Source organism: Microcaecilia unicolor, chromosome 14 (assembly GCF_901765095.1).
Source record: "Microcaecilia unicolor chromosome 14, aMicUni1.1, whole genome shotgun sequence".
NCBI classification, from domain to species: Eukaryota; Metazoa; Chordata; class Amphibia; order Gymnophiona; family Siphonopidae; genus Microcaecilia; species Microcaecilia unicolor.
The window spans coordinates 10,084,004-10,097,712 of NC_044044.1; the positions used below are offsets into that span (position 1 = coordinate 10,084,004).

The window sequence follows — 13,709 nt, forward strand, 5'->3', positions numbered from 1 at the left end:
GTCTCGCTGCACCCTACGCCTGGAATAAACTTCCTGAGCCCCTACGTCTTGCCCCATCCTTGGCCACCTTTAAATCTAGACTGAAAGCCCACCTCTTTAACATTGCTTTTGACTCGTAACCACTTGTAACCACTCGCCTCCACCTACCCTCCTCTCTTCCTTCCCGTTCACATTAATTGATTTGATTTGCTTACTTCATTTATTTTTTGTCTATTAGATTGTAAGCTCTTTGAGCAGGGACTGTCTTTCTTCTATGTTTGTGCAGCGCTGCATATGCCTTGTAGCGCTATAGAAATGCTAAATAGTAGTAGTAGTAGTAAAAAAAGTCGAACATATAGGGCCCAATATAAAATTCCAGGCCTATCCTGGCTCCAGCATTCAATATCCATGTTAAGTGAGGTGACCCGGAAATTAAGTGGGTACCGGCAATCCTTTCTTTCTTTCTTTCTTTCTTTCTTTCTTTCTTTCTTTCTTTCTTTCTTTCTTTCTTTTCTTTCTTTTTCTTTCTTTCTTTCTTTTTCTTTCTTTCTTTCTTTCTTTCTTCCTTTCTTCCTTTCTTCCTTTCTTCCTTCCCACCTATTTGCAGGCTCAATGTGGCTTACATTATGTCGCAATGGCAATCACATTAACAGAATAAGAAGCCCAACATATTGTTACAATTAAGGTGCGAAGAATATTAGGTAAATTAGGGTAAGTAAAAAGATAATACATATAAGTGAGAGCAGGATAAGATATAATGTTCAATAATGATAATGTGATTAAAATAATCAAATAGAAGAGATCAGTATTGGTTGGTTCTGGTGTAGATTAGGAAACAAGTCATTATGGAGGATTCTTTTTGTAAGTCTCTTTGAACAGGTTCGTCTTCAGTAACCTCCGGAAGGTTGTCAAATCGTGCATTGTTTTTATGGTATTCGGTAGTTTATTCCATAACAATGTGCAGAGGTAGGAGAAGCTGGATGCATGTATTGATTTGTATTTAAGTCCTCTGCAAATGGGGTAGTGAAGGTTTAGGAAAGTACGTGATGAACTTTTAGTATTTCGTGTTGGTAAGTCTATTAGGTCTGACATGTATGATGGGGCCTCTCCATGAATAATTTTATGAGCCAAGGTGCAGATTTTGAATGTAATTTGATCTTTTAATGGAAGCCAATGTAATTTTTCTCTAAGGGGTTTGGCGCTTTCATATTTCATGTTCAGATTGGTGCCTTGTTAGCTTGGCGGATAAAGATAGGAAAGCCTTTTTTTATGCGATTACTTAACTGATTAGTGGACTGAATATTGTGGCTAACCGGTTAAGCATTGAATAGATTTTTCAAATGTTGGTTGTTGCATTATAAAGGTGTGTTTATATTTTTTGGTGATTAGGTTTTAACAACATGTCTGGTGGTTGTACAGTGTGACCTTCATTTTTTGGATTTTGGCTTCATTTGTCATGGACTGTACTTAGGTCTTAGAGACTATTTTTAGTATGTTAGATTACCTCATTTCATCTCCTTAGTGTGTGATAGTGTTCCATGAGAAAGTGTTTATCACATGCATATACCAGAACAGGCATTCCCATACATACATTGCAAAAGTAAACAACAGCTTCTACAGAGTACATCCAAAATTTAACTTTTATTTTCTCATTTCCATCTTCCAAAATTCCAGACAGTAGATGTACAGATCACCAGGACCCAAAAGAGTCCAAAACAAGTAAAACAAACAAACAACAACACAGTTTATACTTAATTGTTCAGCCACCCTTAGGATTCACATTTGGGTTTAAAAAGCAAAACTACGTGCATGTAAGGAATGGATAAACAAATCAAAACAAAGTTTACAGCAAATGCCCTTAATATGTAATACTTGATGTCAATAATGAAATAGTGATGGAATATTCACTTAGGCCTCGGATTCCGATATTCTTTTTAAAGGTAGGGTGCGGGAGCTGGTCGGGGGGTGTCGATGCGCCAAGGGGGGGGAGTTGGCAGGGAGCACCCCCCACCCCGAGCTGACACCCGGGGCGGACCGCCCCTCCGCCCTCCCCCCCCCTTGCTACGCCAATGCTTCCTGCCAACTTCTGCTATTTCTTATCTCATTTGTGGTGAAATTTGGAAGTAGAGGAGTGTTGTATCGTGTTCTTCTGTTTAAGGTTTTACAGTTTGTTTTATCAATGTTTTATTGAAAATTTTAACAATTACAATTTAACCATATAAAATTTCCAGCTTAACACAAATCTCTTACTGTAAAACTCCCTAGAAAAACCACCCCTGAGCCCCCTTCTCCTTCTCAGACCACTATTTAAGACTTAAAGAATGAAACGATCCAGATATGTCTGTACCCTAGCCCAAATAAAAGAAACCTCCTTTAGTCTCTGTCACCTAAGACCTGTCAAATGTTCCATAAGCAACACTTGTTTTAGTCTTTGGTGCCATTTAGTGGTGGATTTATTTATTTTTTTGTTGGTTACGTTTGTATCCCACATTTTCCCACCTATTTGTAGGCTCAGTGTGGCTTACTTAGTACCGGAGAAGTGTTTGCAGACTCCGGTGGAAACAAATCATGAATATGGGGTGATCCAAGCTGCCACAATAACTGTGTGAGCTGCATAAACGCAGCATTTCAGCAGAATGTGACGTTCTAAGTCCAGAGCCTCTGGTATTAAGTTCAGGAGACATATTTCTTTAGTAAGCTCAATATCTATTCCAGCAATAGTAGCAAGCTCAGATTTACCATTGGCCCAGAACGCTACAGTGACTGGGCAGTCTCACCAAACAGGTAGAAGAGTTTAAGGATTTACAGTTTTAAGGGAGTTGACTCCATCTGATTGCTTTGACATTAGATTACTGGCAAATGCCTCACCTGCATTACTTCTTTAGTTCAGTAATGTTGCAAAAATATTGTGTTCCTCTATCTCCACCTATCTGATACCTGTGGTCTTCTGATGCTGTAAAGTTCAACTGGAAGAACTGTGCTTTACCTGTGAGTGTGCCAAGGTTGTACTTTGAGTGTGGGAGAAGGTTCTGCCTACTTAATGACATCATTAAGCGCTGCCCAGAAATGTTTGAACTATGTATACATGCTACCACAGTCAGATCAGCAAAGGGGCATGCCCCTTTGTGAGCCCCTTCTTGAGACTTTCTAGATGGAAGGTATAAGATTTGTTGTAAATTGAGGTTAAGATGTTATTTGTGCGGGGTATTTGTTTTTAATTTTATATTACTTTGCAGCATAGATATTGGGATTTGTATGCATTAGCCTACCCACAAATTTCTATTTCAGTAATTTCAGGTTATGGGCTCTGTGCCTAAAATTTATGCACCACCCGAAAAAGCAGGCGTGGAATTGGGAGGGTCATCAGCATTTCGGGGTGGATTGGGGTGTGTGGTTTTGAGTTAGGTGCATAATTGTAGGATAACGGTGCTTCGTGTGTAAATTTAGGCATGGACATTTGCACCATGTTTTTCTTGGTGGAAATGGCAGTGCCTAAACTTATGTGCAACCTTTCTGCTTAAGTGTTAATTGTATTAACTGCACCAAATCTTAGGTACAGCATAACGAATACCGCTTAAGTGTGTGTGTGTGTGTGGGGGGGGGGGGGGTCAGTGCCAAATTTTTAGGTTCCATATGTTGAATCTAGCCCTATATGTGTCAGTAGTAGTCCCACCCATTTCCCGCCTGTGATATGCAAATGTGTATGCTCCCCATTGCATTTATGCTCTGTGTCACTTATGTGCACCCTTTCATAATAATGCTTTACTAGTACTGTAAGGTAAGTGTATACTTAACATGCATAAGTGCCAGTAATCTGTAATTTTATAAGCACAAGAAGTATATAAAATTGCCCTTCTAAAGCATAAAATATGGCTTTACCCTGGACCTAGGGAAAAAAAAAAGGAGGAAAGGTGCCTAACGCAAACGTGAGCAGCAAAACAAAAAAGTGAGGCGGACTCAAAGAGGATATCAAAATATAAGGGTCTTTATTGTAAAAGTCATAAAGCCAACCCAATACGACCGTGTTTCGGCACAAAAGGCCTTCCTCAGGGATCAAATATATCTGTTACATTGTGGTGAAAAAACTTGACTTAAAGAAGATGTCAAAATCCTGGCTGCTAGAAGGCTGTGTGATCCCAAATAGAAAAATCGCTGCAATGTGAACAATGCCTTGCCGATAAACCGGTGATGTGATAAATGCAAATTTTCTATTTGGGACCACACGGCGTTCTGGCAGCCAGGATTTTGGTATCAAGTCAAGATTTTTCACCACAATATAACAGATTTGTTTGACCCCTGAGGAAGGCCTTTTGTCCCGAAACACGGCCGTGTCTGGTCGGCTTCATGACTTTTGCAATAAAAACTCTTATATTTTGATATCCTCTTTGAGTCTGCCTCACTTTTTTGTTTTGCTTACCCTTATCTGTGCTTTTGGCCACTCCCACTTTTGAGGTCCCTAAATTTAAGTGCTCAACTCAGGAAAAAGTTAAATATTAGGTTGTTGGCCTATTTTTAATATTCTATTTAAAGATAATGTGGGGAAGCTGTTTTTCTTGGCATTTGTTCCTAGCTTCAAGGCTCTGAGGGTCTCTGCACTTCTCTTCCCCTACAAGGACGGTGGCAGCCACCAACATGAATGAGACAAGTAGCCGCTCACATGCAGTCTTCACTATCGTCTTTACGCAGAAACGGCATGATGAGATGACCAGCCTTGACACGGAAAAGGTAGGATGGAGGTGTGGGATTCTGGATGTCAAACCCAAGGAAACACAGTCTGCTCAAAAATGACTTCAGTATTTCTTTTAACTTAGTTATTTCTGGTCCTAATTTTACACCCTTTTTCCCCACAGCAAGGGAAGTATACTAAACGTTTCTACTTGTCAAACAAGCTAAAAGGGTGTGGAGCAAATGATGGCAAACTGTGTGAGCATGACACTGCAGAGGTGCATGTTGGACATACCAAGCTAATGTTTGAGTGTTTGTAGTTTGAAATAATCCCAGTAAATATGCTTCTATAGAAATTGTTCCTATTATTAAAAATAAATCTTTCGTGGACAAGCAGAATATCCATTACATAGGTTTCTGATATCCTCAGATGGCCCTGGCAAGGATGGTTTTTTCTGAGTTCATGTGGAATTCTATGCACAGGTTGCCTGACAGGACCTACTCTATAAGTTTTGTCCACTATGGCAATTGAATATTTTTTGTTCAGAGAACTACTTCTGTTTTAGATCCCTTGAATTTTCCTCCTCTATTAACACTTGGTAGTATATTTAATTCTGTTGTCTCTTATTGATGAGGCCACTTGGGCCTGAGTTTTGTCTTTATTGATGACTGTATACAGTGGCCTCAGCAGATGCTTTTCAACAAGTGAAATTTTGGTTTTTGATTTCATGTCTGCCCTTTTTCTCACTATGTCAGGAAAGACTAGTTGCAGCCTTAAGTGAAGCCCCTGCTTCAACCTCAAGTTGTCACTTACCCATGAGTGTAGATTGGGGGGGTGAGGGGGGCATTTCACACCCCTCAAACGAGCTGCCCCTACCTGAGAAAGGGAAAAGGAAATGAGACTTGATATACCGCCTTTCTGTGGTATTTTGCAACTACATTCAAAGCGGTTTACATATATACAGGTACTTATTTTGTACGTGGGGCAATGGACGGTTAGGTGACTTGCCCACAGTCACAAGGAGCTGCAGTGGGAATCGAACCCAGTTCTTCAGGATCAAAGTCCTCTGCACTAACCACTAGGCTACTCCTCCACTCCACCTGGGCAGAGGTAGGGACATAGGTGCCCAACCACTAGCTTCTCCAAGCCGCTGCTATGGTAGCCTGGAGGAATCACAAGCGTCCGTGCTCTGCCTTGCCCTTCCATTCTGTACCTCTCACTCACACTCTCCCCACACTGCCGCAGCTGCAAAGCAAAATGAAAATGTGCGTGGGGCCGTAATCCTGCACGCATCGCTGCCAGATTCCCTCCTTCTCCCTTCCCCACCTCATGATATTAGTTCCTGTTTCTGGACAGTGAGGAGGAGGGAAGCCAGCAGCAGCGCATGCAGGACTATGGCCCCGTGGCACATTTTTCATTTTGCTTTGCAACTGCGGAGGGGACGGGCATGGAGAGAGTTAGCAAGAGGTAGGGCAGAACATGGAAGCTCAAGGTTCCTCCAGGCTGCCACAGCACTGGCCTTGTTTTCCAACAACTGAAGTTGTCATCGAAGCCACACTCCAGCCCATCCAAATCTGCACAGACCATAGAAGTCTGCCCAACACCAGCCTATCTGTCCAACCACGAACAGAGCACAAACTATAGAAGTCTGCCCAGCACTGGCTTTGCTTCTCAATTACTGGTGTTGCCATCTAATCACTGCTAAGCTTATATGGTTCCATTCCTTTCATATAGGATTCCTTTGTGTTTGTCACACGCATTTTTGAATTCCGTTACTGTTTTCATCTCCACCACCTCCCACTGGAGGGCATTCCAGCTATCTACCACCCTCTTTATGAAAAAGTACTTTCTGACATTATTCCTGAGTCAGCCTCCATGCAATCTAAATTCATGTCCTCTAATTCTACCACCTTCCCATCTTTGGAAAAGGGTTGTTTGTAGATTAATACCTTTCAAATATTATACATATCACCACTGTCTCTCCTTTCCTTCCAGATCCTCAAGTCTCTCTCATATGTCTTGTGGCGCAAACCCCATACCGTTTTCATCGCCTTTCTCTGAACCGCTTCAAATCTTTTTATGTCCTAGCAAGATACGGCCTCCAAAACTGAACTCATCACTCTAAGTTGGGCCTCACTAACGACTTGTACAGGGGCATCAACGCCTCCTTCCTTCTGTTGGTTATATCCCTCTCTATGCACCCCAGCATCCTTCTGCCCGTGGCCACCGCGTTGTTGCATTGTTTAATCATCTTGTGATTCTGAGACACCCATCACCCCAAGGTTCCGCTCCAGACCTGTGCTTATCAGTCTCTCTCTTCCTATCTGGTACATTTCCTTTGGATTTCTGCACCCCAAGGGCATAACTCTGCATTTCTTCGCATTAAATTTTAACTGCAGGCCTTTGAATATTCTTCTAATTTTTGGAGATCTTTTCTCCTAGTTTATACTCCCTCCAGAATATCCAGTCTGTTAGCTACCTTTGTGCCATCTGCAAAAATCAGATTTTTCCTTCAAACCCTTTAGCAATGTGTCTCACAAATATATTAAACAACACTGGCCCCATTACCAACCACTGAGGCACTCTGCTACTTATCTTCCTTTCCTTCAAGCGAATTCTATTTACCACCACCCTTTGTTGCCTATTGCTCAACCAGTTTCCAATCCAGTTCACCACTTTGGGTCCTAAGTTCAGCCCTCTTAGCTTATTCATGAGTCTTCTGTGAGGAACTGGATCAAAGGCTTTGCTGAAATCTAAGTAGATTACATCAGTTCTTCGGTAACCCAGTCAAAGAAATCAATAAGATTTGTTTGACAGGATTTTCCTTTGGTAAAACCATGTTGCTTTGGATCCTGCAACTCCTTGGATTCTAGAAAGTTAACTCTTTTCCTTCAGTAGCAACTCCATTATTTTTCCTACGACCGACGTAAGACTTACTGGTCTGTAGTCTTCCACTTCTTCCTTGTCCTCGCTTTGTGAAGAGGGATCACGCCCACTTGCCTCAATCCCGCAGAACCTTTCTTGTCTCTAAAGATCTATTAAATAAATCCTTAAGAGGTCCCACCAGGATTTCTCTGAGCTCCCTCGTTATACTGGTATGTATCCCATCCGGCCCCCTAACTTTGTCCACATTCAGATTTTCAAGTTGTTTATAAATGCTTTCTTCTGTGAACTGTGCAATATCCTCTCAATTCCGAGATATACCCTCAGCAATTGAACCATGTCTCTGTAATAGGGAAGATATCTAAGTCTTCCTCAAACATCACAGCTTGCAAGCCTTGAACCCTTTTACTTAGACTACAATCATTTGTGCTCATTGCTTTCCATGTTTTAAGTGAGTTTAGATGGTTTTACATAGTAACATAGTAGATGACGGCAGAAAAAGACCTGCATGGTCCATCCAGTCTGCCCAAGACAAACTCATATGTGTATACCTTACCTTGAATTTGTACCTGTCCTTTTCAGGGTACAGACCATATAAGTCTGCCCAGCAGTATTTCCCGCCTCCCAACCACCAGTCCCGCCTCCCATCACCGGCTCTGGTACAGACCGTACAAGTCTGCCCTCCCCTATCCTCGCCTCCCAACCACCACCCCCTCTTCCCCCCACCTGCTCCGCCACCCAATTTCAGCTAAGCTTCTGAGGATCCATTCCTTCTGCACAGGATTCCTCTATGCATATCCCACGCATGTTTGAACTCCGTTACCGTTTTCATCTCCACCACCTCCCGCGGGAGGGCATTCCAAGCATCCACCACTCTCTCCGTGAAAAAATACTTCCTGACATCTTTCCTAAGTCTGCCCCCCTTCAATCTCATTTCATGTCCTCTCGTTCTACCGCCTTCCCATCTCTGGAAAAGATTCGTTTGCGGATTAATACCTTTCAAATATTTGAACGTCTGTATCATATCACCCCTGTTCCTCCTTTCCTCCAGGGTGTACATGTTCAGGTCAGCAAGCCTCTCTTCATACGTCTTGGAACGTAAATCCCATACCATCCTCGTAGCTTTTCTTTGCACCGCTTCCATTTTTTTAACATCCTTCGCAAGATACGGCCTCCAAAACTGAACACAATACTCCAGGTGGGGCCTCACCAATGTCTTATACAGGGGCATTAAAACCTCCTTTCTTCTGCTGGTCACTCCTCTATATTAACATTACCTTCCCCACTGCTATCATGTTTTTCCTGGGGGTGACTTTCTGAATTCCCTTGCCTTTACCTTTAGCAACTTGTTTGCTCACCCTTTCCTTGCTTCTGGCATTACCTCAGTAAAAAAAAAAAAAAAGTTAAAGTACTTCTTTTCTGAGCATCATAATGCTCCATTGCAGCAAAGGAATTGTATAGGGGCAAAGGTTATGGGAGTGAATGCCTCTGTGACACAGGTCATAATCTAGCTGAGCTTACTGTGACCCATCTATTCCTCTATTGCTTTATTCTCTGTTGCAGCGTTGGTGGTAAATTGGCTGGGAATTGGATAGTCCTGGACGCTTGCTTAATTTCAGCCAACTCCTTCTTGAGTTTGTTGATTTCATCTTTCTTATCTGGGATTTTCAGACAGATGGTGCATGCTATATGGTTCCAGATGGTTTGTCTTAGGACTAAGTCACAAACATGTATTACATTGAATGAAAGTCATTGATATGGTTAGCAAGTGTGAGAAGGTGCAGTATGTTAAGGGATATCATTGAGCAGGATTGACCAATAGAGGGTCTATTGAAGATAATTTATCTTTTGGCTTTCCTATATTAGGGGGAACTAGCCTAGGGGTGGGTGGGAAGGGAGGGGCTATAAAGTCAGCAGGAGGACAGCAAGTAGCTCTGCAAGTGAGAGTAAAGGAAGCGCTTTCTTTTTCCTTTTTTTCTCCTATCTAGGATAGGTAGAGGTAAAGTCAGCTGATTTTCTAGGAAGAAATTGAGAGAGGGACACACCGGTAAGAGAGCAGTTTAGAATCTATGAATCATTTCAAACACAAATCTGAAAATATATAAATTCAGAAAAGCTTAGCTTTGTCGTGCAGTGCTCCAAAACACAGAGTATGTACTTCGGAATTCTCAACTCTCCAGGAAGCAGTCTCTCTCTTGAAAAGACAGACTTTATTAGGCACCAGGGGTACAATGGGAGCCAAATTCATTAAATTATACCTCAGTTGCCTCTGCAGTAGAAAGAAGATTCAAAACACAGATTTTGAAATAAAGCGCCCTTTTTGAACAGTCAGTTTCAGCACAAAAAAAACACAAGACCAAAGAAAGTTGTAAATTCAGGAAGGGGACAGAAATATAGCAAATTATAGGAGCAAGTAACTGTGGAAGTGAGAGGAAAGGAAGCCCCCCCCCCCCCTTTTTTTTAATCTCCTGTATAGGATAGATAGAGGTAAGGTCCGCAGATTTTCTAGGATAAAATGGAGAGAGTAACATAGTAGATGACGGCAGAAAAAGACCTGCACGGTCCATCCAGTCTGCCCAACAAGATAAAATTATATGTGCTACTTTTTCTGTATACCTTACCTTGATTTGCATCTGTCATTTTCAGGGCACAGACCGTAGAAGTCTGCCCAGCTCTAGCCCTTCCTCCCCCCACCGGCTCCGCCACCGAATTTCGGCTAAGCTTCTGAGGATCCATTCCTTCCGCACAGGATTCCTTTATGTATATCCCACGCATGTTTGAATTCTGTTACCGTTTTCATCTCCACCACCTCCCGTGGGAGGGCATTCCAAGTATCCACCACTCTCTCTGTGAAAAAATACTTCCTGACATTTTTCTTGAGTCTGCCCCCCCTTCAATCACCAAAGTGAGAGATCAGATGAGAATCTATGAATCAATCCAAATACAAAAATCTGAAACTATATGAATTCAGAAAAGCTTAGCTTTCAGGCATGCAGTGCTGCAAAACATGAAGGTTGTGGTTCTCAGGAATTCCTAACTCTCCAGTGGCTGATATATCCTGCTTGTTCATAGAAAAAGCATATTTGATGACCTGTAATGTTTGTTCCTCCTTATTCTGCTAGACCAGTATGGGAGCACAACCCACTGGTTTGGACTGATCTAGCAAGACTCAAGGAAGGGAAACGGATAGGAATAATTATTTATTATTTATTGCATTTGTACCCCACATTATCCCACCTTTTTGCAGGCTCAATGTGGCTTACAGGGTGTTAATTTGGTATGATCGTTACATAGTGTTAGATATAATCGGTAATAAGTTGGAAGTAGAAGAGGAATTAATTAGAAGGTAATGGGTAAGGTCGTGTCGAAGTGTTTTAGAGCGTTTGGGTGATGTACGGAGTAGTGTGATTCAACAAGGATTGTTTTGTAGGCTATGTTGAAGAGAAATGTCTTCAAAGATTTGTAGTTTGATTCATCAAGGATTATTTTTATAGGCTTTGTTGAAGAGAAATGTCTTCAAAGATTTGCGAAAGTTGGTTAAGTTGTCCGTGGTTTTCAGGGTCTTGGGTAGTGCGTTCCATAGCTGTGTGCTTTTGTACGCAAAGGTAGTCACCTTCTCTAGGTTAATTAGTCAAGTAATAAGATTGCACAAGTAAGTTATATTTAGAGCTTCTGTTTTAGGTGTTTATGACTTGTAAATTTGGGTGTTTATTTTCCAGCTAATTCGGGGTTGGTTGAGGGTACAAAATATTGGTGTTTATCAGAGGTTTGAGCCATAGGTACTATTGCTGGGTAACTTTTCCAGTGGACTCAATTTGAAGTTGTCCATGCAGAAAAAGAATAAAAACTGAGTGGGGAGTGTATATAAGGAAAGCCAGGGGAGGGTTAGAAAGGACTAAAGTTGTGGTTTTCTGGTGTTTGTCTAGGAAACACCTATTTAAAATTATTTTTTTTTGTATTGGAGGTGGTTTATCAGTTAAAACCTAAAATCAGAAGCCTTAGCTATATTATAGAATCCTGGGGCTCCACAAAGCAGCGTATATGTAGGAAATTTCACACACGCTTAGAAAAGCAGGGAAAGGCTTTTAAAGAACTGTTTATCAGTACTGGCACGTTCGGATGATACTACCCACATATGTGGCTGGTTTTTGTGCTGTCATTGAAGAATAACTATTACAGGTAAGCAACTTTCTCTTTATAGCTCATAGTTTGACTCTTCTCTGGAATTAATTTCTCTTCTAAGAATAACCTTTTGCAAGACCATTTTTATTTATTATGCAGGTAATCTGTCGTCAGTTCTTTAAGTACCCTTTTTCTGTGGGGAGCATGCACATTGCTAGTCTTTCTCCTTATGTTTTGCTTGGGGTTCTTAGTCCAGATGTGTATTCTGATCTTCCTTTTTTGACTCTCCTCTTGATCAGGTCAGCAAGATAAGTCTGGTTGATTTAGCTGGAAGTGAAAGAGCAGACTCTTCTGGAGCCAAAGGCATGAGGTTAAAGGTAAGCAATTGGCATGTAATGAAGTTCTGCCCATGGTGACATAAGTCAGGAAAGTTAGAACAAGGTGTTATTGGATATATATACGTTTAAAGTATTTAAAAAAAAAAAAAAAAAAACCAGACCAAACTCGCATTATATCTCTACGAACAGTTAAACAACTAAGACAAATCAGACCTTTGGAAGAATAAATGCTGAGAAATCATTCTTTAACCCAGCTAAATGCTTGCATAAACAGCAATGTTTTAAGCTTGCTTTTATATTCTTTAAAGTCGAGGCAGCTTATTCCAGTATGCTGGTCCTGCAGTATAAAATATTTTATTTCTTTATTCATCAGACCTTATTACATGATGTGATGGAACATCAAGCAGCTGTTCCTGATCTTAATAAATGAATTGGCTGATAAATATGAAGTCTTGCTGCCAAAATATTTTGAGACTTGTTGTATCAATATTTAAAAAATGAAACAAAGAAATTTAAACTGAATCCTATACTCGATAGGTAACCAGTGCAAACTCCTTAATACAGGAGTAATAGGTTCAAAGCGAGTGGTTCCTGTTAGAACCTGGGCCACTGAATTCTGAGCCATTCGTAATTCCTTAATCTGAGAGTCCCAGCAACAGTGTGTTACCATAAGCAAAACAGGGAGCTATTAAACTTTGTACCACTGTTCTAAAAGTCTGTTGCTTCAATAAACTCTTTATTGAAGCAACAGAATTTTAGAACTGTTCAATCTTCTCACTAATCATAATTTAAAATAAATATCTCTAATGATCTTTTGAACATGCACTTTCATTGTCAAACCCCCATCCAACATGACACCAAATATTTCTCAAATCTCACACAATAGGGATAAATTCATCATTAAAATGAAAAGTTGTTGGTGAAGAGGTACTGAGGAGCTGCAGAGTGAATGCACTTGTAAGTCAGTAAGAATAGAGAGCCAATGAAGTGACTTGAGGAGAGGGTCAATATGAACATAGAGACACTGACGGAATATAAGTTGTGCAGCAGAATTTTGAGCTGATTGAAAGGGAGAGAGATGGCTTATTAGGAGACCTGTGAGAAGCAAGTTGCAGTAGTCTAAGAGAGAGGTGATAAGAGTGTGGTTAAGGGTTTTGGTAGTGTGCTCGGAAAGGAAAGGACGAATTTTGGTGATGATATAGAGAGAGAAACGACAGATTTTAGCAGTCTGTTGAATATGTGCAGAAAAAGAGAGAGAGGAGTCAAAGATGACCCCAGGGTTACGAGCTGATGAGACAGGGAGGATGAGAGTGTTATCTACAGAGACAGAGAATGGGAGAAGAGGAGAGGTGGGTTTAGGAGGAAGGATAAGAAGCTCAGTCTTAGTTATGTTTAGTTTAGACACAGAAACCTTAAGTATGAGCTAAACCATTTTAAAACTTTACTATTTATTCCAATTGGTTGTAATCTATTTATCAAAATGGTTTGATTTATGTTATCAAATGCAGCTGGAACATCTAAAATCGCCAATAAAAAACGTTGGCCATTACTAAAACCAGTACGAACCACATCAAATAATGATAACAGTAGAGTTTTGGTATCATGGTGCGAGTAGAAACCAAATTGATTTGGATGTTAGACCCCATTAGAATCATTAAACTGGGGATGCTCCAATAAGGTGCTGATATATGTAAGCCAAGGGTGATGATCTAGAGATGTCT

General features: G+C 40.9%; 1 protein-coding gene across 2 annotated transcripts in view; it reads left to right on the forward strand.

Annotated features, from left to right (window-relative positions):
* KIF1C (kinesin family member 1C) overlaps positions 1–13,709 on the forward strand; it is a 199,345-nt gene that overhangs the window by 120,116 nt on the left and 65,520 nt on the right. For both annotated transcript variants that reach the window (XM_030187259.1, XM_030187260.1), the window contains exons 7-8: positions 4,593–4,704; positions 11,950–12,027. In XM_030187259.1, the coding sequence (XP_030043119.1) occupies positions 4,593–4,704; positions 11,950–12,027 (190 nt within the window). The remainder of the gene's footprint in view (positions 1–4,592; positions 4,705–11,949; positions 12,028–13,709) is intronic.